The sequence below is a fragment of the Miniopterus natalensis genome, chromosome 17, assembly GCF_054644295.1.
Source record: "Miniopterus natalensis isolate mMinNat1 chromosome 17, mMinNat1.hap1, whole genome shotgun sequence".
In the NCBI taxonomy this organism is placed as follows: Eukaryota; Metazoa; Chordata; class Mammalia; order Chiroptera; family Miniopteridae; genus Miniopterus; species Miniopterus natalensis.
Window position 1 is genome coordinate 14,183,022 of NC_142097.1, and position 27,494 is coordinate 14,210,515.

The 27,494-nt window shown below is 55.9% G+C and overlaps 3 protein-coding genes across 4 annotated transcripts in view; 1 reads left to right on the top strand and 2 right to left on the bottom strand.

Moving 5' to 3' along the window:
* Positions 1-6,035: 6,035 nt before the first annotated feature.
* On the bottom strand, positions 6,036-7,409 carry OVCA2 (OVCA2 serine hydrolase domain containing). Its single transcript, XM_016211133.2, has 2 exons — positions 7,189-7,409; positions 6,036-6,863 (listed from the first exon to the last, which is right to left on the bottom strand). The coding sequence occupies exons 1-2, from the start codon at positions 7,361-7,363 to the stop codon at positions 6,364-6,366; spliced, it is 675 nt and encodes a 224-aa protein (XP_016066619.1). The 5' UTR covers positions 7,364-7,409; the 3' UTR covers positions 6,036-6,363.
* DPH1 (diphthamide biosynthesis 1) lies at positions 6,781-15,951 on the bottom strand. Of its 2 annotated transcripts, none has more exons than XM_087825970.1 (13): positions 15,870-15,951; positions 13,989-14,141; positions 13,804-13,867; positions 12,197-12,318; positions 11,607-11,764; positions 11,368-11,489; positions 9,581-9,649; positions 9,010-9,166; positions 8,776-8,876; positions 8,182-8,260; positions 7,786-7,917; positions 7,533-7,640; positions 6,781-6,863 (listed from the first exon to the last, which is right to left on the bottom strand). In XM_087825970.1, the coding sequence occupies exons 1-12, from the start codon at positions 15,928-15,930 to the stop codon at positions 7,551-7,553; spliced, it is 1,308 nt and encodes a 435-aa protein (XP_087682096.1). In that variant the 5' UTR covers positions 15,931-15,951; the 3' UTR covers positions 6,781-6,863; positions 7,533-7,550. The 2 variants fall into 2 exon arrangements, with proteins under 2 accessions (XP_087682096.1, XP_087682095.1); XM_087825969.1 differs by having other exon boundaries at positions 9,455-9,649.
* A 4,075-nt stretch (positions 15,952-20,026) lies between these two features.
* Positions 20,027-27,494, top strand: part of RTN4RL1 (reticulon 4 receptor like 1) — a 65,745-nt gene continuing 58,277 nt past the window's right edge. Inside the window, exon 1 of the mRNA XM_087825971.1 lies at positions 20,027-20,167. Coding sequence (XP_087682097.1) covers positions 20,155-20,167 — 13 coding nt within the window. The 5' untranslated portion in view covers positions 20,027-20,154. The remainder of the gene's footprint in view (positions 20,168-27,494) is intronic.

A 27,494-nucleotide genomic window follows, 5' to 3' on the forward strand; every position in this document is an offset into this window, starting at 1 on the left:
CGTTATTACCCTCATATGAGCTCTATCAGTGCCTGTTATTCCACAAGTGGGTCCCAAACGTGGTCTGCTGGGGGCCAGGCTCTGAAAGTGACACTGCCTACCTGTCCTCCCCCCTCCAATTGCTCAGGCTCCTCTTCCTCTCACCCCCTTCTCCCCACACCTTTTGCCCAACTCCCCCACAGATGACCCCCCTTGCTCATTTCCGGGGAGTCCAGTCCACCCTCCTCAATTTTTCTGCCTCTCCTCGGGTCTCCAGCTTCGGACTGGTAACTGTACCCCCCACTGGGCATTCCTTCCTGGCCCAGCCTCCTCCTACATAAGCCTTCAAAGACCCCTGAGCTTCTCCGCCATCCCCCTACACCCCCATTCCCCTACACCCCCCATGCCCCTATACTCCCCAGCCCCCTACACCACAGCTCTAGAAGCTGCTCTCTGAGGGTCCAGCTTACGCTGCTGCCCACCCCCACCCGTGACGACACCTCAGGGTCACAGGAGGATAACGCCGCCGCAGAGCATCTTGTGACGTCACAGAGCCGTCGAGGCCAGGACCTGAGGTATGGGAGTGGGGACGACCAGGTGAGGGCCTTGGAAGGCTGGGCGGGGTGGGGTTGCGCCCCAGGTGTCCCAGAGCGGGACCCATCTGACCGCCCCCCCATCCTCCCGCAGGCCCCCAGCTCGCAGTTCCGGAAAGTTAACCCCCTGTAGAGTGGTGCAGGGGGCACGGGCTCCCCCTCCCTGTTCGTGCTTCCGGGCGCCCTCCCCAACGCCTAGTCCCCACCCCACCCCCTTCGCCACTATAAATAGCCCCTCTTCCCGTTTCCTAAATTCCCTGCTGACGTCGGCAGCACGTCAGTGTGTAGGAGCCGCGGCCGTATGAATGAGCCGCCGCACGAGTACTACGCGCGACTATAAAAGCCGCCGCGCCAGCCGGGCTGCAGGAGGCGAGCGGGCGCGGGCGCGGGCGCGACGAGGCCGGACAGGTAAGCGGGGCTCACCGACCGACGGGCGACAGACACGGACGGAGGGCAACGAAGAGAACGGCAGGCGGCGGGTTGGAGGGCCCCTACGAGGTGGGGTGGGGGCAGGGTGGAGGGCAGGGTGGGGGGCGAAGGTTCTCTTGCAGCTGGTGGCGCCCGGGCCGGAGGCGTACACAGAGCCCAGTGCAGCACCTGCCCGCCCCCGGATGGAGACGCAGCCACTTAGGAGGAGCATCGAACAGAGGACGGACCCCAGAGTGCCCGCGGCTTTTCCTGGGGTTCCTGCGCCATCCTCCCAAGAAAGTGGGGCGAAGATGCTGGCGCCTCAGGAGACGCGCCCCCTCCTTCCTCTCCCCGCAGCGCGGTGACTCAGCCTCGCTGCCCCCGGCTGGCTGAGCTGGGCACCAGCTGCGGCTCTCTCGGGACCCCCGCTCAGCATTCAACTAGGGCCCCTCCTCCCCGTCCCGACCCGTCTGACTGGCCGCCGCGTCCCTCTGCGTCCCATCGGCCGGCCCACAAGCACATCGACAGCCTCTCGCCTCTGCGCGAGGAGCTGTCCTCTCAGGACCAGGCGGGGGCGGGGCCTTGGCAGGGCAGCCCCGCCCCACCCCCAACGACCCTCCCCCCGGCCACCGGAAGTGTCTTTCAGCAGGGACGTCTTTGACGTCACAGGGCTTTGACGTCAAGGGCCGCGTGCCTGTCCGCGAGCGCAGGGGCCGAGAAAGGCGGGAGACGCGGGGGAGGAAGAGCAGTAGCGCCCCCAGCTGCGGGCGGGCGACGGAGGCACTCCTCTCCCCCGTCCCGGGCAGCGCGCCGGAACCTTGGCTGTAGACTGCTTACTGCCCGGGTCGCCCTCAGTAACAGTCTCCAGTCACGGCCACCGACGCCTGGCCCCGCCCCAGGACCGCGGACCCGGCCACCTGCCGCGCCCCTGGCTGTTCTGTTCCCCAGAGTCCTCAGCCCCGCACCAGCTGCTCGCGCCGCCGCTGTCCGCGGTGCTGACCCAGCGCAAGATCCGCCATCAGGCTGTCCCTTCCCTAGTCCCCAGGGGCTGCGAGGGGCGCCCGGCCCACACGCACGTCGCGCAACCCCGCAGCAGCCCTTCGCCGATCCCTGCCGCCCGCGCTGCCCCCGCGCCGCCACCCGCCCCGCGGCGGTCTTGACGTCAGCCTGACTGGAGCCGATGCGCGCCCCGCCCCCGCGTCTCCAGGGCAACCGTGGCTTTCGATTGTTACTGTGGGAACCGGAGGTAACAGTCTACAGCCATGGTCGCCCCGCAGCACGCCCACGCTCCGCGTCACGCTGCGCCTCTCGCTGCCTGCCCAGTAAGGGGGAGACCGAGAGCAGCAGGAAGCGGGGGCAGCGAGTCAACATGCAAGGTGTCTGCGGGGGTGCGAGAGGCTCGGCCCGGGCAGGTGGGCTACTACCGGGTCTAATTGCCGCGCTTCCCCCGAGGCAGAGAAGGAAGCACGGTGTGCGGAGTACGTCTGACCGTCCGCCTCGGTGACCGCCCTGTTCTCCTAGCCAAGGTATTGCAGCCAAGGGATGGCGAGAAGGGGGATAGTTACGCGATTTGGGTTCTTTTTTATCTCCTCAGTGGGACGGAGGCTGCTGGGAGGCAAGAAAAAATGTTTGCCTCCTGGGGACTGAAGTGGTTAGAGGAAAGTTTGCTTAAATACACCACAATGTCATCCTTCCAGGAACCCTTAGCTGAGCGGGCGAGGGCAAAGAGTAATTCTTGAACCCATTTTCTGATGGAGTTGCAAGCTCCCCTCACTCTTCTCCCCACTCTTTGTTCCTCTTAACCATGTAGGATAAGAAAGGTTGCCAACCTTCAGGAAGCCAGCGGGCTTGTGAAGTTAACCAGGTCCCTAAAGCGTTGTCTGCACATACCAGCATCCTCCCCTCGTTCTACCTCTAGGCGCTGGATTCCAATTTGAGACAGGATCTCAAGTTAGCTCTAAGAGGGGGAGTAAATCTGAGAGGCTGAAGTCCATTTGTGTCAATGAAGTGTATGCAATGATCTCTTCAAAAACATTGCGTAGGTCACCTGCCACCACCAACATCGCCTACTCCAGGGGCTATTGGATATTGGGTGCAGGACTTCCCTAGGGACAGTGTTGGGAATGGTTAATGCTGCCCAGCCCTGCCACCCATTAATCCAGTTTTTCCTTACTTTTCCATACCCCCCCTCCTTTTCTAAACTTCTAAGACAATTGGTGCTGGTTTCACAGCTAATCAATGCCCACATGCTTCCTCCCACCCAAGGATCCTGAGGTCTTACATTAAAATGCACTCAATTCTGGAATCCAGTGAACATCCGTGGGCAGATGTAGTGTATGCAGGTGGGAGCAATGAATGCACTGAGAAGCAGGTCCAACCTGGCTTCATCATCAACTGGTTGTTACTTAAGGAGCCATGTTGTGAGCTTTCTTTAAAATGAGATAATCCTTCTTTTGGGCAAGCCTGATGTGAGGATCAAATAAGATCATATAAGCAAACACCGTTAAAAACTGCAGAATGCTATGTTGCTGTTAAGTACTATTCTATTAGGCTCCCCTGTCTTTGTCAGGGGGTAGTGGTGTTGGGGAGACTCCAGCTCTGGGCACTTAGGCAGAATGAACAGGGGAGGGAGGGCACATCTCTCTGAGCAGAACCTCTGCGACTGGGGTTGTTGAGAGGTTCTTTGCTAAGGGACTCACTCTTCCATTTGCTTTAGGAATCTAAAGTGGTGTGAAAAGTAGAAAAGAGAAATGTAGGGATATTCTGAAGAAAGCAAGTCCTCTGCAGGTGGAACCCATCTAGAGAAGGTGGTCAGAGGGGGGAAATAACCAGAAGACTGTATGATGTTAAGGGTTCTTTAGTATCTTGGAAATCATTTATGCACCCCACCCCAACTTATTTTATGGATTAGGAAGGTGAGGTCCACACAGGACATTTAGCCCAACAGTAGTGAGTGGTGGCCTCTGCTCACCTTCTGTAGGGCTGCTGAAAAAACAATGGTCAAGAATGTGAGTTCTTGGATCCAAACCAACTTTGGGTAAGTTATTTAGTCTCTCTGTGCCTGTTTCCTCAGTTGTAAAATTAGGTTCATAATAGTATCAACCTCATGAAGTTGTGAGATTAAATTAGGCAACTATAAAGCTCTACTTATAACAATGTTTGGCATAGTTAGTACTCAATAAATGGTATTCCTTTATCCATCCTCTGGATTTCATTTTCCTTAATTATAAATTGAAAATGTTAGATCAATGATTCTTGAAAGCTTGCTCCCCCTCCCTAGTGGACAGCATGAGGATCACATGGGCTTTTATCAGATAACACATATTAACAGAGACCTATATTCTACTCTCTAAACAGTGGTTTTCAAGTATGATATTGCATGGAAATGACTAGGGATAGCTTGTCAAAATGCAGATTCCTGAGTCCCAGTGATTGACTCAGTGGACCTGGAGTTTGGCTCCAGGAATCCAAGTTTTAACATAATGGTGATGCAAATGATACAAAGAATCTGTTGGGGGGGGGGAAGGGGGGCGCAGAGCACAGCCCACTAAGATTCTGTTGTTCCTGAAGGGCATGATGCCAGGTGACACATCTCACTTGTTGGAACCAGTGGACCACATGATCTGTTCCCTTCTGGGTGATTTTGATTCTCCGGGGAGATTCTCCTTATCCCAAGCATGAGAACTTCTGCTGCACCTAATTCTGCTCTGCTCTACCTTCACCCTTCTAACTTTAAGCCCTGGCTTAAAATTCATTCTCCAATATGTCTTCCCCCCCTCTACTTAATCTGCACAATAATCCAAGTAGCAGTAGCTGTGGTACGCAAACCATCACTTTCACCTCTTGGGACCTTGCTAAAGGGGGCAGCCTATGATCGCCATGAGAGCTCGTGAGCCCTGACCTGCAGTCACTGCATTCCATTTTGAACCACTTATTTCCAGAGAAGCCAGGAATCTGAATATTGGTGTGAAATTCCTAAAACTTTAAATACCATAAATCCATTTTTTTCTAAAATGCTGTGGGCCAAATCCAGCAGGTCTGTAGGAGTAATTCAGTCCATTTCAGAGTATCCACCTTTTGCCAAGAAAAAGACCCCTTTAAAAACCAAGAGCAAGAGGCAGACTATAGCAAAGAACTTCCTCCCCACTCCCACTTTCTGCAGTAAAGGTCCTAACCCAGTAAACTGGGTCTGTCTAGGGAAGTAACTACAGCTTTAAAAAAAAAATTATCTTGGACAGCTGTTATTTATAGTGAAGAACTCAGAACTTATGGTAATTTAAAGACTATCAGTCTGGTTGTGTCAGGATGGGCTGGAGTATTTGTGCTGCATCCCCTAATCCTAATTTCTGCTCCATTAAGTCCCTGGAGGCAACCATGCTTGAAGGATAGGTTCTTTTATGATCTAGAAAAGCAACAAGTTGTTGAGCCTGCAGAGATAGAGCTAGCTGAAGTCAGAGAGCAGTGAGGGCAGAGGGTGGGGCGCTGGAAGTAGGCAAAATGGCTATAGTAGGCAGGCTTTAGAGTGCCTAAAAACAACTGCAAACCAGATGGGCTGCTTAGGCCTTGGCTGTGATCACTACAGTGTAGCATCAATCTCAGAAACTGCAAATGGAGGCAAGTTTGGAAAAGGGTTTCTTCTGTGCTGTCTTTGGTCTCCATCCAAGGTTTCTCACCACCCCACCCTTTGAACTCATAGTTCAGAGGAGCTAAGGCAGTTATGGAGGAGAAAACAGAGAACACAAGAAGCCAGGATTTGACAAAAGGATCAGAATGGAGGAAGCCTCAACTCAGTATGGCCCAGGCAGAGCCTTGTCAGGTAATCCCTCCCCAGAACTTCTCAGGTGTAAATTCTTCCCTGATTCAGCTACCAAGGCCCCCTTTCCTTCAACTTGGGACTTAAGACTTCCACCAAAAATGTGTATACACACATACCCATGAGCTTCTCCTGGGGGCTCCTAACTGGAAACACCTCCCTGCATGGTGCTGCCCTGGAGGCTGTGTGGATATCCAGATTTGTTATGGTTTTGGTTTTTTTCTGAATCAGGAAAAATATGCTCACAATTCAAATTACCATTTTATTGTGTGGCAGTCACAGTGGTGCCAGCCTCTGCTTTTCCCATGTAAACCCTCCACTCATTTAGGGCTCCACTAACCTTTTCCATGTTTGGGTACCAGATGTGATGGTCAAAGTCCACTAAGGCGTCCTGCTCCCCATTCTCTTGAGTAATCTGTGTTTTAAGAACTGGTGACCCTGAAGAGCACTAACAGCAGTGGAGCTCCCAGGGTAGGAACAAGGGGCAAGGATCACAGAGGCTGCCCCAAAGTCAGTGTCCCCACTGGGGGTGCGGAGGGGGATATGGGGGCCCAGGCATTTGCTGATCTTTCACTCTGCAAACTGGTCCAAGAACTTGAGGTAGGCCTGGCGCTGGGGTGCAGCTGCTGGAATGAAGTGGCCACCAGAGTGGGTGAGAGTGATGGATCCAGTGAATCGGCTAGCCAGTTGCATACTCTCCTGAGAGGGGATGACACGGTCAGTGTCCCCAAAAACATGGAGTGAAGGCATTGACAAGGGACCCTGCAGGATGGATTCCTGGAGACCAAGGCCCCGAGGACAGAAACCAGATACCAAGATGATAAACCTTGGCAAAGGGAAGCGGGGATCATCTGCTTGGCCAAGGGCACACACAAGGGCTGCTAGCGCAGCTCCCTGGCTGAAACCAAGGAGCCCATCGAAAGGTCCCTGCTTGTTCAGTGCCTGTGCCACCGTCGCCAGGGCTTCTTCCAGACCTCTGCACACTGTGGGCTCTTCCAGTGCGGAGAATACGTCTGCCTCAGGTTCTGAAAACCACCATCCTCGAGGCTGCTCCTCCGGAGGGCAGGACCCTACACACATAAGCGTAGAGTTAGAGCAAGGGGCAATGCAGAAGGAAATAAATGAGAAAGGGAGGGTTTGGGAATAAGAAAGGGAGAGGCGACTGACGGGGGAGAAGTCCGGGGGGAGAAAGAGCGGGAATGGATGGGCGGGCACCGGGAGGGGCGGGGGGCACGCGAACAAATCACGGTGTAAACATGGGAGGCTGGGATGAAAGAGAAGGCTGCGGGAGGAATGAGTGAGGATGCTGAGTGGGGGGTATGCTGAAGAGTGTTACAGACACGAGGCAAGATAGAGAAGATTCGGGGCACATTCCCGGGGCATAGCTCGTCTCACCGGACTCCGGCCCGGCCCCCGCAGAGTCCACGACCGGGTGCGGGCCGCTGAGGCACACGAGCTCGGCGCGGCCCCGCAGGGCCTTCCTTAGCGCCCCCGTCTTCTCGCGGAAGCCCCGCTCGCTCTGCCGGAAGCCCGCCAAGCACAGCACCCGCAGGGGTTGCCGCGCCGCCATAGTGCAGGGCTGCGCGCCGGAAAGGCCGGAAGCGGCCTTTCCCCGAGCGGAAGTGGAGTCGCGCGGGGGCGGAGCCAAGTGCCGGCACCACCCAGAAGGCGGGCGTCGGGCGAGCTAGCGTTCCCGGGAGAGGGCCGAAGGGTGAGGCGCGGCCACGCTGGGCGGGTACCTGAGACTCAGCAGCGGCTCACGGAGCGAGTGGCACCTCCGCCTCATCTCTGCAGTTGCAACCCTCGCAAGTCGCAGCTGGGGAAAGGCGCGTGGACCCCTCCTGCACCTGAAGTCGTACACTGGTCAGGGTCCCACCTCTGCGACGTCCTCCATCCCGCTCTCATGCATTTCCCGTAGCGGCCGCATGGTGGCGGCCTCGGCTGGCGTCGCTAGGGAGCGAGCACTCCTGCCACCTCGGAGTCCCTGCCTACCTTCCCCAGCGCAGGCCTGCGGGGTGCCTGGTCTCGTCCGTGGTTCACTGTCCATGGCCCCAAGGAGCTGCCCGCATAAAAGTCCATGGGGTAGGGCTGCTGCCAGGAAATGTCCTTCAGGGCCACCGCCGCCTAGGGGAGGGAAATCGCACAATAACATTTGCCAACATTTTTCTCCCCAGGATTATTTCATCCAGTCCTCACAATGGCCTATGAACATACCACAACATACCACAGAGGAAGTGTCAGGCTCAAAGAGGTTAAGAGACTTGCCCAAGACCACTCAGCTAGGAAGTGGCTCAGCTGTAACTAAGTGAACCCCCCTACCCCACTCCACTTCAGATCCCTCCCTTGACAAAACCAGGTGCAATGTCCACTCTCAAATGTTGGTATTACCTCATACGGTGTCAGCAGTGGCTTGGGGAAGACTGTTCCCCAGTCAATGGAGAGGCGGGGACATGCCACCTGTACCCACCTGGGAAGGGAAGTCAGATCAGACCCAAGGGAGGTAGACCCCCTCTCCTGAGCAGCGTGCTAAAGAACATGACTGTGCCCCAACACACCCCATGAATGCTTACTATGAATTCCTAAAGTAAAAGACTGGGACCTAACTGCTGTTTAGAATAACAATATAGTGGTGTTTGTCTTCTCCCGTCTCCTCCACTGACCAGAGCAGGGCCTAGATAGGGCAGGGCCTAGATAGAATCAAATTTCGTGCCTGGTAAAATGCAGATGCCAACCAAGCACCCCTCAATCTCATCTCATACAGAACCACTGTGACGTTGCAGTTGCCTGAGAGCCCCAAGACAGACAAAATAGGTTGTAATCCAGATGGTAGACCCTGCTAGATGAATGCATTGTAAACATTAAAAGTTTATGATCATGGAAGCAATTCCCATTGACTCCAGCCCTCAATATGTGCTGGGAAGGACCCAGATTCTGAACTTCTTTAGCCAATCATAGGTAGGTAGGTATGGTGGAGAAACTTACACATCTACCCGAGGAAGTAGACTAAGCTTGCTGGGAAAGATCTCTGAGAGCAGCAGCCTCACGAAGGGAAGTCCCAAGGCTTGGAGCCTAGATTCCAGGTGCTGTCGGTAGAGGGAGGCAGAGCTGGAGTCACCATGATCAAGCTGCCAACGCTAAATTCTTTGGCCTAGTGATTTTCCCTGCTGGGTTTCCCAGTCAGTCCCTTCCTCCAGAGGCCATCCCAAGCCCTCTGACCTCCAGAATCTTGGGGCTGCCCTGGCGGCCCAAAGTGCCGAGGATAAGGCCCCAGGATTTAGCTGAGCGTGCAGTGGCTATGGCTTCTTGGCGGTTAGTCTGCATTCGCTGGTGGTCATAGTGTTCTCTGGATAAGACTTTGCTGTATGGGTCGTATCTGGAAAAGAAGCTGTCAAAGTCATGGCGACAGTCACTTGTGGGACTTGGGCTCCCTGACTCAGGCTCTGAACCTTCAGGCTGAACCTTGGTCTGAACCTTCAGGCTCCATGCAGGTAATCAGGAACAGAGACAAGAGCATGGGTTGTCATTGGGAAGATCAGTCCCACAGCAGGAGCAGGCAAGAGTGGCAGAGGGTTTTAGGATATCTGTGTGAATCCTTGGGGGATGGGTGAGTACTATGCAGCTGCAGCTCTGGGTTTGATACCCAGATTCAGGACCCAAGTACCTCAGATGTTTAGAGGGCTGAGGGCTGTTAAGTGGCCAAAGAATGAGGAGGGTCTGGCTGATTGAGGGCCTCAGTGGCAGAGAATTCCACCCTCTCCCCAGCTGTTTGGTCCAGCTCAGCCCATACCGGTAAGCAGGGACACTGGGGTTGGCAATCATGACAGACTCCAGATGGAAGCGGCCATCTCCAAGATATCTGCAGGGGGGTAAAAAGGGGGGTTTGTGGTAAGTGTGGGTGGGACAGCAGAAGAAGCAGGCACTAGCTTAGGGTACAGAAGACTGATTTCTTGGCTAGCTGTGTGTGAACTGGGACAAGTCATTTCACCTCCCAAGGTCTTGGTTTTCTCACACGTAAAACAAGGAGTTTGAATTGGATGACAGTAAAGCCGCTCTAGTTATGTAATGTAGAATCTAAGAACACTGCCAACCCCCAACCTTCTGGTGGAAGGGTAAAGGCACAGCTGAGGCCAGGTAAGGCTGCTCTAGGCTATAGAGATCCTAAACTGGAGGTGGGGGAGATTCTCCCTCGCTCAATACAGACAAGGGAAGTAGTGTTCAGGTGACATTTATGCTGTAAATGAGGTATCAGGGTACACACTGGCTACTCTCTGCCCTAACTAGCTCTTGAGTCCAGATACTGAGTTGTAACAATATATTCTGTTTATTGGACTTATATCTGCTGTGCACTGGGCCTGGGCTAAGCACCTGGCATGTATGACTCCACTCAGTCCTAACAGATAATCCTCCAAGCTACCTATAGTGTTCCCATTTTACAAGATACAGCTGAGGTTCAGGGATGTTAAGAAATTTGCCCAGCCCTGGCTAGTGTGGCTCAGTTGGTTGAGTGTCATCCCATAAACCAAAAGGCCACGGTTTGATTCCTGGTCAGGGCACATGCCTAGGTTGTAGGCTCAGTCCCCAGTAGGGGGCATGCAGGAGGCAGCCAATTGATGTTTCTCCCTCTCCCTCTCCCTGTCCCTCCCTCCCTCTCTAAAATCAATTAAAACATATTTAAAAGAAAAAAAAAAACTTGCCCAAGTCATATAGCTATGAAGCAGTGTATCCAGGACTCAACTCTAGGCTTACGTATCAGGAGGCTGTACCCAGCATGCCCTGGGGGATGCTACCTCTAACAGTACCTTCACAGAACACGAAGAGGGCAGAGCATGGAAGACAACCTGCAATGGCAGCTCCTTCTCTAGGAGACCACACTGAATTTTGATGAATGGCCAGCACTCAGGGTGTCCCTCCCTCCAGCACATACATCGAAGCCCCCAAGAGTAGGCATCTGTGAGCTCAGTTATGCAGGTACAGGCACAAGGGAAATGTTGCCTGGGAAGCAGAACTGCCAGGTCTGGGCTGGGGGAGGCTCTGATATGGGTCTATTGGCCTGTCTGTGTGGGTGCATCAAGGCCTGTGGAACCAGCATCAGCAGCCACAAAGGTGGGGCTAAGTCAGAGGAGTGCCCCTGCCTCCTTTCCTGCCATTAGCTAGGAATGGGACTCCCCTCCCTAGTCCCAGCCGGGAGCTGTTGGCTCTGAGGCTGGCTGCATTCACACAACATTAAGCATTTCCATTACCTAAAATAATTAGGCAGCAGGAGACACACTGCTCCTGCTTGTTAGCTGTCCGGATGCTAAATTAATGGGGCTACAGCCTGAGTGTACCCATCCATCTTCTCCAATTATATACCCACCATTTCTAGCCCACCCTTATCCCCCCATCAGGCCCTCTGATTCCTGCCCCACCCTGGGCATAGCATAGCCTTCTGGATGGTAGACAGAGCACTGGTGGGGGAGACAGAAAACCTGAAACCCTATTTGGTCCCATCTTGCAGGGTGACCTTGAACAAATAATTAAGGAGTTTTAGACTCCTAGGGTACATTTCTCATGTCTGTACAATTTTTCACTTACACAACAGCCTCCACCTCTTTGGGCAGGTAGGGGGACGTGCAGCCCAGAATCTCCCCAGGGGACAGGGGTTTGCACTGTGGGACACTCACACGATACTCAGCTTTCAGCTCCTGGGCAACTGCCTGTAGGGAAAACGAGAAGGAAAGCAAGTAGATGGGGAGGGACAGCCAGGGCAGGAGGACCAGCCTGCAGCACCTGGCCTGGGGACTGAAGAATAAACTGGCTGTTTGTCTACTTACCTGCAAGGTTGACACAAACTGTATGGTGCTGACCAGGGCAAGGGCACTGGCTGGGGGAAAGGTGAAACGGATAGAGTCCAATAGGTGGGTAGTGTCTATCAGGATGTCCACAAAGACATATAGCACCCGAAAGTCTTGGGCAGAGGTGTCCATGGGAACTGGGAGAAGAGAAGAGTTCAGGAGACTGTTTTGGAAGGCAGCATGGGCAGAGGGCCAGGCGCAGGCCAAGGTCTCTGAGCAGCCAGGACCAGTGGCTGCAAGCTGGGGGTAGAAAGAAGTAGTGGGGGAGGGGGGAATCACAGGCGCATTAGAAGCTCCTCCTGGGTCACTCAGACAGGGCTGGGGGGGTGGGCTGCCTGCTATACCACCAACAGCCTTTCAAACACCCGCATCTGGGACAACAGCATGGTTTCCAAGGGAACCAAATCCAAAGGAAAGATCCACCTGCAGAGCAGGAAGGCTGAGGCCATCCCAGAAACCAGGAGGGACCTCATGGCTGCAAGCAGGATAAAGCACTGTGATGGAGATTAGTGAGCAGTCCTGCCTCCCTACCAGCCCTGCCAGAGTCCAGATGTCCTGGTCTGCCATACCCAGGCAGCTGTGGCCATAGTGCACCAGGAAGTCAGCTCCCAGGGCCCTTGCAGTAAAGTCATCCACACAGCAAGCCCCATAGGTCACATCACCCATCACCATCACTTCGGCCTCTGTGAATCTGTGGGGATGGACAACAATGGCACAGTGATCCAAGGAGTGAGGTGGAAGAGAGACCTAACCCTGTGGAAGTATCTCAGGGCCCAGCTCCTGTCTCCCTACCTCACCCAATCCCTTGGGTAGGCAGCTGCCACTTCTGCCAACAAAGAGTAGGAGGGGCCCAGCTGCCACCTCCTCCATGCCTGGCAGCAGCTCCTGGAACTATAGCTGTATGAAGATGGTCTCCATAGCACCCTGATTTCTCTGCTCAGGCTCATACTGCAAGAGGGACCCCCAAATCTCAGACTGGCATACACAGGGTCAAACACAGACCTCCAATAGCCTGACTCATCCCACCCAGAACAGTGAGCATATACACATGTGCAAAGGCACCCACCCTCAAGTCCTGGCACTGTGGGGTGCGTGGGCATGCATGTGTGGGTGCACACAGCCTCCCTGATGCCCAGACCCCCTGCTACCTCCTCACCCTTAGTCAGGGCCCTCTGCGCCCAGGATGGGGGGACCCATGCATAGCTCCCCCACAGCACATGGCACCGCCCACATGCCCGATGCGTCAGGAAGAGTGGGCTCTGGCCAGCATAATGCCATGGGATCTGCTGCCAGGCCTGAATCACTGTGGGATGGGGGTGGGTGGGGAAGACCCTTCACCCCCTGAATTCACTATAGGAATGGAGCAGAGGATCAGCTCTTCCCTGAGAGATCCACCCCTGGGGCATGTATCTTGGCTCAGTGACTGAGGTCTCTCCATTCCTCTCCTGGGCATGTGGTGGGGAAAGCTGCCAGTCAGCCCCCATCCCCGTTCTCCCCCATCCCCAAATCAGGTTGTGCACAAAAGCAGATTATTCAACGCCTTAGAATGCAGCCCAGGCATCTGAGTCAGCCTGAGCACTTAATTTTTTGTAGATTAAAATGTATGCAAATTGGCCCAAGCCCCAGAGAGCATCCCTAAGGGGCAAGAGGATGGGAGCAGGAAAGTGAGCCTGTGGCTGCGGGATTAGGAGCAGGGTGGGGGGAGGGCAGCAGCAGAGAAGTGGGAGGTTCCCATCACGAGATGACCTCCCCTTTCTCCATCCCCCCTCCCCTTCCTGTGTTGTTTCCAGATGGCTGAGCACTTACCCCCACCCCCTAAGGATGGCTCACTGTATTGAAGAAACTTAGAGGAAAGGGGTAGAGGAAATGAATATCATGTCTAAGGCACTTCTCCCCTGCTAAGCCCCTCCTTGCCCTACTCCCCAAGATGAGCCAGAAAAAGAGTCTCCTAGTCAGGCCCGGTGCTGACTATTCAGCTCATTCCAGGGTCAGCTCTGAGGATTCTTGGGTTTCTCCTTGGTCCCCACCAACTGCTCTGTCTTAATTTTGGGGTTTTCCCTTTGTATGTGCATAATTTTAAGGCAGAGGCCCAGAAGGAAAAAATGATGTCAACAGGCAAAGCTGTAACTGGCATGGGCTCTTGGCTCAGCTCCTTCTCCAGGGCCCCAAGCCTCACCTTTCCAAGATATCCACAATGGTACAGGCAAAGAGGAGGAGGCCTTCAGGCATTTGCAAGGCCACTGCAAGACAAATCAGACACATGAGAGCTGAGGACAGAAAAAGGCTGGAATGGGGACACTGCCCCTAACTGGGCCAGGGAACCTCTCCACCCCTACCCCAGCTCAAAGCTTGGGGGCTTACCCTTCTTGGCCTGGGCCTGCTGAATCCTCCAGATGGTCTTGGGGATCTCAAAGTTATAGTTGGAAGGCAAGACTTGAATGGCTGCCAGCAGCTGGGGGTTGTTCAGGATCTCAGGGGGTATCTGATTGGCCAATCGGCCCCGAGGGACTCGACCTAGGATAAATGTAGGGCCTGAGTCAGTACCTGACCAATAACACAGCCAGACCCAGATAAGCTGTTAGCTCCACCTAAGTTTCAGTCCCAGATCTTAGATCGCTTGGGGCTTTCCCAGCCATCTTCCCCACTGAGTTCATCCTGAAGTTGGAAAAAAAACTCATTAAGCCAGGAGGAAACCTGCACAATTAATTTCCATGTTATGAGATTATTGGGAATCAAAGACTTGAGCCCATGAATGGGGTATAGTTCACCCCTTACCTCAGGAGAGCAGAGGTGATGCCAGGGGACTGAACTGAGGGGCAAATGGGAAAAAAGTCCATACAACTGCTCCTTGATAGAGAACAATCCTGAGGAAAAACCAGGGGCCAAGGCAGCCCAAGTATTCTGGGAAAATGTGTCTCTTCCCCGCACCCTGAGAACACCCTTAAGTTCTGAGGTCCTAGATGAGGGATCTATAAGCAAACTGTCATAAGTGCTCATTTAAAACACTGCCTTCCTTACTTGAGTGCACTCATTATGTCAACACTGGTTAATTCCTGTACTCTTCCCTCTCATTTAAAAGGGAAATAAACACCATACATTTAACTGACTTAACAAGTTCCCTAGTTCCATTGTTCCACCCCACTTCCCACCCCAGGAAGGATGGAAAGAACACTCTCTAGTGGGGACTGTGGGCAAATAGGTAAGGACAGAAAAGTGACCTCGACCTTTAGGGGCGGTAGTCTAGTGGGGGCAAACGTAGGTATACAAATAATTACCACCCCTGATTAAAGGAGAAAACACTGTAGCCCCTTAGCAAAGCTGAAGCCCGTCACCTGCATCCTACTCCCCACGATTCAGTTTCGCTCAATCCCCAGTTCTCTCTTTAGGAGCCAATTTGGGAATGTGATAAGGGCAAGAAGTTGAATCACCGACTATTGACAGAACCTGTACTATGTGCCAGAACTGCTATGACAGGTGGGATCCTCCCAGACCTGATCCTGTACTCTGTGTGTGCGTGTGGCAGGGGGAGGGGGGAGGGGGCGGTGGCGATGGTGCAGTGAGTGGAGAACTAGCATGGCCCGCTGGGACCCTGAGACCATATCTGAATGTTACCACTATGGTTTTGTTCAGTTGTTTCGAAGGCCTTGGGACAACCAGCCGGGTGTCCCTGGGCCCCTCACAGACGCTCCTCGGACGGGCCCAAGTCCCCTGTGGGTGTCGGGTGCGGGAGCTGGGCTCAGTCGGTCCCGGGGACCAGCAGGCACCGCCTCCTTGATCACGTGGCTAAACCTTCTGTTTACGTCAGTATCTCCCCGAAGGCTGTGAGGTCCCCGAGTCTAGTCCCTGCACCGAGCACAGGCCTGATGCTCACGGGGCGCTAAGTGCCCGGTGAATGGAACCACGTGCCCCCCCCCGAGCGCGCTCCCCGCTGCGACGCGCCGGCTCCTTCCCTCCCGGCCACGTGCGGCCCCCCGTAAATCTTCCCTCTTCAAGCCTCGGTCGGGGGGGCAGCGTGTCCCGCTCCAGGACCACAAGCTCCCAGGAGGGGCTGCTCACGATCGCGCCCTGAGGCTACACGAGAGAGACCGGTGCCCCTGGGCTCAGGGCACCGCCGCCCACAGCGAGTGACAGGGGGGCCCTCCAGGCCTGGCGAAGAAAGGGGGCTGGGCCTGGCTCTGACCTGGGGAGGGGGCCCCACCCCGAGATGCGCGGTCCAGAGGCCGCGGCGTTACAAGCACCCACCTCTGCCAGGGCCCTTTCGGCCGCCAGGCTCCGCCGCCTCGGCCGCCACCAGCGCCGCCATCGCCGGTCTGCCCACGCGGGGACCAAAAAGACAGCTCTAGAGGAACCCCGAGAGCGCAGACATTAGCGATCGCTCGCCGAGCGGCCTGGAGGGGCGGGGACTTGCTGGGCGGGAACCGGGAAGGAGAAGAAAGGGGCGGGGCTCCTGCGGGCCGCTCTCAGCCCGCAAGGTCGGCACTCGCGAGCGCCCCTAGTGGCCGCGGCCCGCAGCGGCGGCGCTCTCCGCGCGCCCCTCTGCCCTCCCGCCCGCTGACCCGAGCCTGGCACTCCCAGAGCAGAGCTCCCTGATCTGCCCACTCCCTGCACGACTTCTGCGGGCCGAGTCCTGAGAATGGGGACACCAGCAGGTCTTCCTTCTGCTCCCCTCCCTGTCTCCCCTCCTGCTAAAAGCAGTGGACGCGTGTGGGTGGGACCAACATTCCCTACCTCGGAGGACCTCACTGCCCCACAGGACAGAGCTCCGTGCCAGGCTCCAAGCTGAGCCTTGGTGCCGATTTCTGGAGCGCCGGGGTGCTCTTACCACCTTGAGAACACACCGTGTGGAAGATTCACGTGAGAAAAAATGCTCCCAGGAGAAGGTCCTGAGCCTGAGGGTACTTTCCTGTGAGGATGGGGCAGTCCAAGGACTCGGATTCCCTAAACCTGGGTTCTGGCCAACGTTTTCCCTGCCTAGGCTGCCCCTTAGGCCTATGGTAGGCTTTCTCCCGCTCAGTGGCCTAAGGTCCTAGGATCCCAGAGGGGAGGCAGAGCAGCTAGTGAGACAGCGGTGGACCTTTGAAAGAGCAAAGTACCTTCAGGACTGGCCTTCAGCAAGGTCTGCCCCAGAGAGCAGTAGTTCCCTAGGGCCGTTTGCCCACCCAGCCTTCTGGCACCATCTTCCCCTCTCTGCAGTGGTGATGTGAGCACAGCTGGCCCTTTAAGGCAGCTCTGTGGCCTCAGGCTCCCCTGGAGGCCCTCCCAGCTTGGAAACTCCTAATTAAGGTGCAGAGAGAAGTGAAAAACAAGTAGCCTGGGACTGGCCCTGCCTGGGAGGCTGCCCAGGGAGAAGGGATGGCTGGGCAGGCTGGGAGAGAGCAGCCAAGGGGAGGACCAGCAGGGGCCAACGCTCTGCCCCTCTGGCCACCGACTCATGCTCCTACGACAATCTCAACTTTGAGCAGGAATGTGACCACCATGGGTCCCAAGAACACACCTCTCACCTTGATGAGAGTCCAGCCTGAACTTTCCCATCTTCCCCAGTTTCTCTGGATCCCCAGGGAACAGGATGTCAATTCTAGGGATCCCCTGAGTCCAGCTTCTTCCCCTTCATAACTCTAAGATCCAGCCTGTGGGCAGCTCTAGTTTTGACTGCAGCTTTAAGTTCCAAGGGGGAAAAGACTGGCTTCAGCAGAGCAGTGGCTTCTCCCTAGCAGGCACCCTGCCTGCCCCTTAGGGCTTTTTCTGAGGTAGAACTGGGGCCTGTTGATAACGGAAGGCCCCCATCTTATAACATTGCCCCATAGCCTCTGTGCTGAATGAGCTGCCCCAGCCCTGACTAGGAAACCAGGTCAAGTCCAGGACAACTAGACATCAAGGGCAGATGTGAGCATGTCCCCCAAGATCCTGCAGTGCAAAACATTGGGGGCTGCCATGCAACTTGGTCCACGAACACCTCCATCTGTCTGTGGGGGTCTCCCTGCATGAGTTACTCAGCAGTCTGAGTAATTACTGCCTGATGAGAAGGCGGGCACAGTGCACACCCGCATTATACCACAACACCCGCCTACAGTCACCCCCACCCCTGGCTGGACTCCAAAGCAGCACCCAGCCCTCCTGAGGCTGAAATAACTCCGCTTCTCACACTCACGCCCAGCTCCAGCCAACTTTGTCTAAGATGCTGGAGTTTGTGGGGCAGGGGTTCATGGGGAGGCGGCTTGGGGAGGTGGCAGGAGGAGTCACACACCGTGATTCGGGCTGACAGTTTGGTCCTGATCTGTTTTATGAGACTGAGGAAGTTGTTCAACCTCCCTGGGCCTCACTTTACCTGTGAAGGGCCTCTGCAAATTCTCAGTGCCATTGAGTTCAGCTATAGTATCAACCTGGCAGGGCTCAGGCAGGGTGTGGGGTCAGCCAGCCCTGCAGCTGGTTGAGGCTAAGAGAAAGAATGCCTCACCTTCTGTTCCCACCCCAACGTGGACCAATCTTCGTAAACCTCAGAACAAGGTTACTTTCTCACCTCCAAGCATTTGCATGTTCTCTCCTGCCTGGAATAGCCTTTCTCCTTTTCAGCCTGTTGAACACAACAGACCCCAAGACTTAACCCAGATGGCACCTCTTCTGTGAAGCCTTCCTGATGGCCCCTCGCTCCTCTACAGAGCCAGCAGAGACCTCTCCCACACTTTGTGTCTCCTTCTGTAACATTCAAAGACAGACTGTGGATCTGTCTTCCCCAAGCTTCTGGAAATCCAAGCCTGTATAGTTAGCTCACACCCTAGCTTCAGCGCCATGGAATTCATGCATGAGTGAATGAATGATACTGGCCTTTTTGACCTTCCTATCATGCCAGGTTTTTCTCCAACAATTCACACCACTCATTCTCTCACTTCAATCAGATCTCTGCTTAGGCGTCTTTGCTCCCAGAGCTTTCCCTGACCCCTCCTTTCAGCTCCAGAATAAATACCATTTGCTTTTCTTCCAAGCACCATCTCATCTAGACTTTCCTCATTAGGCCCCTATTAGACTGTAAACTCCACAAAGGCAGGGACCTTATTTTTTTCACTGGCTGAAATCCCAAGAATAGTAGCGCCCCACACAGGATAGACCCTCAATAAATGTATGTTGAAGGAGTGACTTAGCCCACTGCTTTCCTTCTGCCAGGACCCCTCTCATCCCAGGCCGGTAGGGGGTGCCGGCCTCCGCCCAGGATCTTGGCTAGCCTGAGCCTTCTCCATGCTCAGCCCAAACTGCCCCCCACGGGACCTACTTTGAGGCGGTGCCTCTCCCATTTTCTACAAAGCCCCGGGGCGGGGTCTGTGTAGACCAAGGGAAACCAGAGGGGCCCCTAGGTGGGGATAGCCCACTTGAGTCTCACATTCGTTCTTCCCTTTCTCTAGGGTTTGCAACTGGGCCTCTGAGAATGCTTGCTACCAGGTCTAGAGCAGCCACACCTCCTCCCCAAAAGAACAGTGTACTGGACGCGGCGCGCGAAGCGGCGGGGTCTGTCGGAGCTGTCCTGGGCTGGGAGGAGCCGTCGAGCCTCCTAGGAGGAAAGAGCAGCGGACCAAAGAGGGGATGGACAGGGGTGCAGACTTGTGACCGCGGGCTCTGGGCGGCGGTCGTCTCGCTCCAGCCGGTCGACTGAGCGCACGCTTCCAGCCGCCTGGCTGGGTGACCTCCATCCGCGAAGGGCGAACGGGCGGGGGTTGGGCTGCGGTACGAGCTTTGGGGAGCCGACGGGGACGGGAGGGGCTTTTCGAATGGCCCCACGATCGGCCCGGGGTCTGGGGCAGGTACTTGGACCGACAGGGGTGGAGCGTCGTCCCCGGGGGAGGGCGCAACGAAAACACCTTGGGAGGCGGCGCCGCGCGGCTGAGCGCTGCTGCCCTGGGAATAGGACGGCGCTCGGCACTGCGAGCTGAGAGCACTTTCATAAATTTTGTATGGGAGGCGCTCCAGGAGCGGGGGCGGGGAGCGGAGCGAGGGGGAGGGAGCGAGCGAGCGAGGGAGGAAGTGAGGGAGGAGGAAAGGTGGGGGAAGCCGGGGGGAGGAAGGGAGGCGCCCCGCGCCGCGCTTCGCTCGGTCCTGCAAACGCGCGCCGGGCGCTTACCCTGGAACTCCGCGTCGCGCGCGAGCGTCCTTCTGCAGCAGCCGCGGCGGCGGCCCGAGGGGGCGGAAAGGAGGGGGCCGCGGCCTGGGGGCGGTGTCCCCCCTCAAAACCGCCTGCAAAGTGCTCTGGGCTGCAGAAGCAGGCCGCCGGCTTCGCGGAGCAAGCTGCTTGTCCCGGGGCTGAGCGAGCGCGCGGGGCTGCCGGTCAGCGCCGCGGTTGCTGGTGGGCTCCGGTGCCCTCTGCGCGGGGTTCGGGCTCACCATGCCCCTGCGGGGCCGGGCCGCCGGGCACAAGCGGATCCCCGGCTTGCCCCCGCCTCGACGCGCTCGGATTAGCTGCAGCCAGCGCCCAAGCATTTGAATCCGGACCCCGGAGGGAGCGCGTCTAGGCCGACCTCGGAGTGGCGGCCCCGCGGCCAACATGCTTCGCAAAGGTGAGTTGGAGCCGCAGGGGCAAGTTGGAGTTGGATGCGCACGGGGCAGAGCAGCGAGCCTGGGAGCTGCCCGAAAGCTGCCTGGAGCCGCGGCTCCGGCCCGGGAAGGAGCCCCTGGCGAGCTGGCGGGCTTTGCCGGTACGCACCGCGGAGGGGTTGTTGCTGGAGCTCAGCCCGGGTCCGTGGCCCGTTGGGAGACACAGGATTTACCCCATGGATCAAGCGACCAGGCCTAGGGATCAGGCTCGGCGAGGTCATTTCGAGACCATGGTGAGCTGTCCATGATAGAAGGGGAGCTGGCCTCCTGGGACCTTTGCTTTGCCATTACAAAGTTTTGCACTTGCAGGCTCCGTCCCCTGCGCGGGCACACGTCGCCGGCTTCTGCCGCTTTGTTGGGCCCGGGTCCAGCCCGCGCTCCAGTGCAGCCTTCGGTCAGTGCCCGCGCAGCCCAGGCGCTCACTGCGCGCCCTAGCTTCCCAGGTGGGGCCCGGAGGCGGGCACTTTGCCTGCAGCCCGGCTTTGGTCTTCAGGGGCCGGCTCCGGGCACCCAGCGCTCGAGAGGGATAGCTAGCGCCCAGTGTCCGGTTCCTTAAACTTTCCCTGCGCCTGGAGCCGAGGGATGCGAAGGCGGAGGCTGTGCCGGCTGCGTGCGCGCGCTGTGCCGGGCTCAGCTGGAGGTCTGGCCCTGTGACCGCCTCTCCGCGACCCTCTGGCAGACTCGCTCATTGCCTGGCGCGGCGAAGTTGGCGCCGGCGCTGGGGAAGTTCCGCCGCGCCCCCACGTGGCGGCCGCGCGGGGAGCGGTCCCCGGGGCCCAGGGAGGGCAGGTGACCAAACCGAGAGTCCGCGGGCCCCACCACCCGCTGCCCCGACCTCTGCGTCAGCTCCTCTCGTCTCCCAAGTCCGGGTGGGCTGCGGCACCCCGCCGGTACCCGCCCCCCACACCCCGGTCCCTGGCCCGCGCCGGGCAGCGGACTAGCGGCGGCGCCTGCGGCGGACAGTCCGGGTCCTGCGGGAAGCGGCTGAGGCGCGAGCCCAGGTAGCGGAGGGGCCTGATCCCTGCGCTCCGCGCTCCAGCCTTAATCCGCCCTTGTTTCCATGGCAACAGACCGAGGTGTCGTAAGCACGGGATTCTGACCTCACAGTAGGATGGAGTAGGAGAAAACGGGCAGGGGGAGGTGGCGGAGGCCTGGGAAGCGAAGCCCCAAGGCGGGCGGAGAGGAGCGGAGGTGGGGGTGATGAAAGAGACCCCATAAGCGGGTCGGACAGGTGGGTCAAGAAACCGTGCCCTCGCTGGGAGCGGTAAAGGCTGTGTGCTGGTCCCCACTCGCTCAGGCCGACCCAGGACCCCGGGTCACCCTGACATGTCATTACTCACAAACTTGTGTGTGACTTGTGCCCTCCACGTGGGTCGGCGCAGTGTCTTCCACTGTGGTGTGGGAAAAGTCTCCTTGGCTGGTCGGAGAAACCACTTCACTGGTACACCCCAGTTCCTTGTCCCTGCAGAAAGGAATGAAGTGTCCTTTCAGCAACCAGTGTGCTGGCCCCAGTGCCTCTGCGCAGAGAGAGTGCTTTTTTCCAGAGTTGAGCACAGGCCCAGATCTGAGAAGCCTGGGCCTGGAGCATGTAAATGTGCCCCAGAGGGGAAGGCTTCCCAGGCAGTTTTAAGAGGCCACCCTGTCTGGCTGCAGGTCTGGGATGGAGACAGTAGAGAGGACTTCACATCCCATTTTCCTTTTGGCCTTTTGTGTTTTGGCAGTTTGCAGTTAGAAACAAGCCATGAAGCAGCCCACACTCTTTGTTTAGAATGGTTTAGGTGCCTAGGAAAGCGTGAGCAGCCTCCAGGAGCCTTTCTCTCCCCTCTTTGCTAACCAGAGGCCCCAACTGGGAGGAGCCCAGTGCATTCTGGGGGCGGATCCCTGGGGGAGGCTCATACCCTGCTCAAGAGGTGGCCCTGGAGGCTTGGCAGTCCCTGTGTGTTTCCTGCTAGACCTGTTTTTCCTTTCCTGTACCACTTGGTCGATGGGAAATCTACCAACAAAGAGGTTTCCACCTGGATTGGTCTGAGGGAAATAGAGGAGAGAAGACACTGTTCTGTGGCCTGGAGCCTGCTGCTGGGACATTGTGTGGACAAAGGACTTTTAGTTTGGTTCTTTCCTGGGCAATTTTCTCCCTTGGCCCCAGACCTGATCCCTAGAACTTGTCTGTTTTACACACTTGCGGGACACTCAGATTTTCTGTGTGGGTACTAGGTATGTGCCAGAGCCAAAGATGTGCTTGAGGCTAATGTCAAGGGAGGTGGCCATTGAAGTTTCTGCTTCTGGAATTGTTCCTAAAGGCTTCAATAAAAAATGTTATAGGGTGGGTTGCAGTTTCCCTGCCTATCTGCTGGAGAGCCCCGCATGGAGTCCTGGCCCTGAGGAGTTTCATAGTTCAATTATGATTTGGAAAAGGGTTTGAAAGATAAAAACACACACACACGTGCACACACACAAAAAAACAAACAACAAAAGTAGTCTTCCCTAGGTCCTGGGGCAAGAGGAGAAGGGACGAAAACCTTACCTTTCTGCAAAGCGTAGGGCTCATGGTCTTGATAATGGGGTGCTTTGTGGAGTTAGGAGGCTCAGAGGTCTGAAGCCTCAGAGGAGGAGGAAGGTGAGAGGAGTTATTGGACCACGCAAGTTATCTCTCTGACAGTGAGCGGGGTGCTGTCTCCTGGCAGGGCATTTTAGGGGGTGCTGCCTTGCCTCTCTTAATGAACGATTCTACTGGGCACAGCCCTACCTCGGTGAACCAGAACAGCCCTGAGTGCTCAGTGGATCTTGCTGCTGACAGTGCTGCTAGCTGAAGGCTTCTGCAGCTGCCCTGCCAGCTTTCCCATATCCTGACCTACCCTGGTAGAACCAGGGATATAAAAAGCAAACCTCTGGTCAGAGATGAGAGGCGGGCAGAGCAAGTGAGGCCCCGAGCCACCCAGTACCATCCAGGAGAGAAGGGCAGCCTGCTAGGGATTTTGCTTAGCCAGAAGTGCTCTGCTTAAGGTTAGAATCTATGGTTTTCATTTTTGGAGCTATAAAAACAGAATGCAAATCAACAGCCTCTGGGCTAATACAGAACCTTAAAGTTTTTGTCTTGTTAAGCAAGGAAATAGAGTGCCAAATAGGCTTTGTTAAGTGGCAGTCTAATTAATAATTTAAAATCTTGTAGCTGTCTTTCATTAGAATTTATCTGTACATCAACCACAAAATCAGTCAAACACACTCATTTATAAGTTAACGTCATCCCTGAATAATTCAGCAAGAGCTAGATTAAGTCCTGCAACCCAGTAAGATTCATTCTGTCCTTTTGGCTTCCATAGCCAGATGGGCTGGCCCAGTGGCTAGATTGGGTCTCCTTTGTGGGAAGAAGGGAAGGCACAGGGAGGATGGGACCATGGGGTTGTCAGATGCTTGGTTGATTTGAATCCAGAGGTTCCTTAGATGATCAGAGCATCTCCATGTGATCATGTGTGAACAGGCTTCATCTCTTGGAGCCATTGGTTATACGGCCCACTTTAGTCCTAGTGGAGAGGGGAAGAGAGGAGTGTTTCAGAGGCAGCCAAGACACACTTCTTTCTGCAGCAGAGGAAGTGTAGAGGGGACACACAAGAACCCTGCTTGAGAGGGTTGAGATATGAGGCTTCTTAGCCCAAATCCAGGTGCAGAAGTGGAATTTCAGTCTTCCCAGACCAATTCTGTCCCACTCAAAGGATGCAGCCTAGTGAAACCAATGTCACCAAAACAGCTTCTTTAATTGGGAGTTTCTGGGCTGCTTCCTCCCTCAGAGCTCCTGGTCCTTATGCCAGAAAAGAGAAGCCAAGAGGAGGAATTTTGGGGGAGCAACAGGGCACCTCAAGGGAAAGGAGAGGCAGAGTTGCTAACTAAAGTCCATGCATGCGTTTTCTTACCAGTCACCAGAATAAAGGAAAGCAGGGCAGTGTTCCATTTGTGAGCTCAGACAATGTAGAAAGTGTGTTTCAGTTCGGTTCCTGTCATGCCAACACCTCACTGCAGTTCACGGGCCCATTTTCTACATAGAAACTGTTCAGGACCCAGATTCCCAGCATGGGTACACTGGTTCCCCCCTCTACAGGAATGAACCCCAGGGTTTCTGGTCTCTGTCTCAGGCTGCTAACCCTGAGCCCTCTGGAAGATTAAACGGCTCTGTGTATGGAGACCAGGCAGATACCTGGAGCAGACAGTGGACTTGATGCCAGGAGAGGTTCTTGGACAAGTTTGAAAACAGGAAGTCTTGTTAGGAAAGGGAAAAGGCAAGGGAAAGGGTAGGTGTTTGCCCTCAGGCCTATGGCAGATTGACAGCAGATGGGACCAAGGAGGGAGGCTTGTGGGGTGACTCCAACTCGAAGCTTTGGAGTCAGGGGCAGCCTGAAAGGGGACAGAGCAGAAGTTCACTGGCTGGAATGAGGAGGAGGCAGACATCCTGAAGGATGTCAAGAACGGCTCTGTTTGGTACCATCTGCAGCAAAGTAGTGGTTAAGGTTAAAGCAGAGAGGAGATGACAGGGAGGGAACAGATGGCCGAGGAAGCAAAATAGCTGGCGAAACAGGAACAGAGCCTCCAGGGACAGCAGAAGGCAGGACCTCCGCACAAGTGCCGGAAGCAGCCCTTTCTTCAGGGTGTGCTGGCCAGACCACCCTGGGGAGAAGTTAGAGGAGTGAGGTGGGGAACTCAGGGTGAGGGCTCCTTGGAGCTGGCTAGGGGGCCTAGGAGCACAGACCTCCTTAGATGTCATTGACCAGGGAGAGGAGGCACAGCTGACTTGGTGTCCATCACTAGAGCGAGGCAAAGCCACCTTGGGACTTACGGAGCCTGCCTGGCCGAGCCTGCTGGGAGGAGGTATGGATGCTAGCTGGACACAGGGGCAGCAGGGACTGGACTCTTCTTATTGACCTGCCTTGGATCCGCTTATGACAGTCCCCGCCCACATGCCGACAATAACTGCTTATGATTACTGACGGGCCAAGTTAAGTGTACTTTACGCCTTATCTTGTGTCATCTCCACAGTTACCCTTCAAGATCAGTCTGTGCTTGTCCCTGCTATACAGATAAGGAAACTAAGGCACAGACAGATGAAGCCCCCTGCTCTGGGTCACTCAGCTAGCACCTCATTGACTCAGAATGTAATCCCAGATCTGTCTGCTACCACACTCTTTCCCTTGCGCTCTCAGCCTCTAAGCTCTACTGTTTCACATGCCCATCTGCCTTGATTTATGTGACATTTGTTTTGCGGGTGTGGGGCACTGCTGAATCATTTGTATCTTGTTACAGAGCTCCCTGGTAGTTCCCATGCACTCCTCTCCTGGTTTCCCTCCAGGAGTGTCTCTGGCTGGGACCTGGCACTTCTGGGACTCTGAGTCACTGTCTCAGGTATCTCTTTTACTCTGCGTCCCTTTATGTCTGGGCAGACACACCCATCACCTGCTGTCTCCTGCTCCGGTTTCTTTATTGCAGACAGAGATGGGACAGTGGGCCAGCACCAACCAGTCTGTCTGCTTTCATGCCCTTGAGAAAGGCCTGGCCATGGTTTATCTGGAGACTGGGCCCTCCCCATATGTTGCTCTTCTTAGCTTCCCATTCCGGCCTGACCTGGTGGATTTGCTAACAGCCATGTATTCCAGACTGGTTGGTGGTTGTCTGGGGATCAACAGCCCCAGAACACTCCAGCCCAGGTGGGTGGCAGCTGGAGGCTGGATGAGGTAGGCCCCCCCCCCACCTCTACCTGCTCCTCCCCCTCCTCTGGAGTGCTTGTCACTCCGGGGGGCTTCCCCTTGGCCCAGCCCCGGCCTGTTAATGGGATAGTAATTGCAGAGCTGAGAGCTGTACTCCAGAAAGGACTCCTGCCCCCTTCTGGCCACAGTTGGGTTCCAGAGAGGCCATTTCTTCCTGTGGTTTGGAAAAGAAAGATGAGGTAAGGGGGAAGAGTCTAGCTGATCTCGGGGTGTAGAAAAGTAGACCCCACCTCTGAGCGAGGAGCCCCCTCCACCACAGTGAGGTGGGTGTCTCATCAAACAGACATGGTGGGTGCTAATCAACCAGCCAAGTTGGGATCCGAAACTGCAAACAGCCCCTGCTATCTGATTCAGTGCTGGCACAGCAAGAGGATTGGCACAGCACTGTGTGTGTGTGTGTGTGTGTGCGTGTGTGTGTGTGTGTGTGTGCGCACGCGCATGTAGAAATACACCTAGTAAGCTCACAACGGGCTCCCTCTGGAAGTGTGCGTGCCAGAGATCTGCCATTGCAGAGTGGAGCACCCAAGTGCACGCTTCTGGCCTGCTGGCCGTGAAGCGCACGTTGGCACTCATCCCCTGGATCCAGCATGGTGCTGGTGCCATGGATGGGCTGGTGAGCCATTCAGTGAGGGGCCCCCAGGAAGGGGCAGGCTAGCACTGTGTGTGCCACATGTGAACAAAGCTTGTTGAGGGATGTGTGGTTCCTCCGTGCAGGGGCGGGTGGACATGACTCATTACATATCTGCTCCAAGACGGACCACTGCAGGCCTGGGATATGGGGCCTGTTGGCAGCTTCCTGGGTTGATTCCAGAGGGCAGTAGCACCATGGTTGGGGTGGGTCTGCAGGAAATTGAGCAAAAGTCTTCCTCAGGTCAGGATAAAAGCTGAGCTCTCAACTCTTAGCCCACTGAGATGGTGTGAAAGTTTGCTTCTGCCTCTAAAACTGACCTAGCAGAGTTTGCCATCTCTCTCTCTGGGCACCTGAGCCAACACACAGTGAAGGGGCCTTTACATACGCTTCTATGGAGAGATTCATGAGGCCCTAGGGGGGAAATTGGCATTCTTCTTACGATGATTTATTTATAGGGCGATTGGATGATGAGGGAACGGAGGCTAAGGTGCCTCCATTAGTGAGAAACACACAAGGCAGGAAGCCTTGCTCTGCATTTGACATTTAGTGGGGCGACTCCTACCAGGGAGCTGCCTTTTCTTTTAGAAGGTTTTACCTTTAATGTTCTATTCATGGGCTTGTCTGAGCAGGCTGGGAGAAGGAAGGAGCCTGTGGCGTAGTGGTCTGTGAGGCTGAGGCCGGCTACCCTTGGGGGAGGCAGGGCCCGGGTAGGTCGCCCTGTGGCCGGTGTGGGGCAGCCCGGGCAGCCCGAGGCTGGGTGAAAGCAGCTCTGCTCCTGTGCCGCGGGCAGCTCGTCACCACTGGCCGCCTCTCTCGTTGGCATGTGCTGCAGGCATCACACTGTGTGCTGTTTACTCTCCTGTCTGTCTCTCTTCACTGGCAGCCAGGCTGTGCCTCTAACAGCAGCCC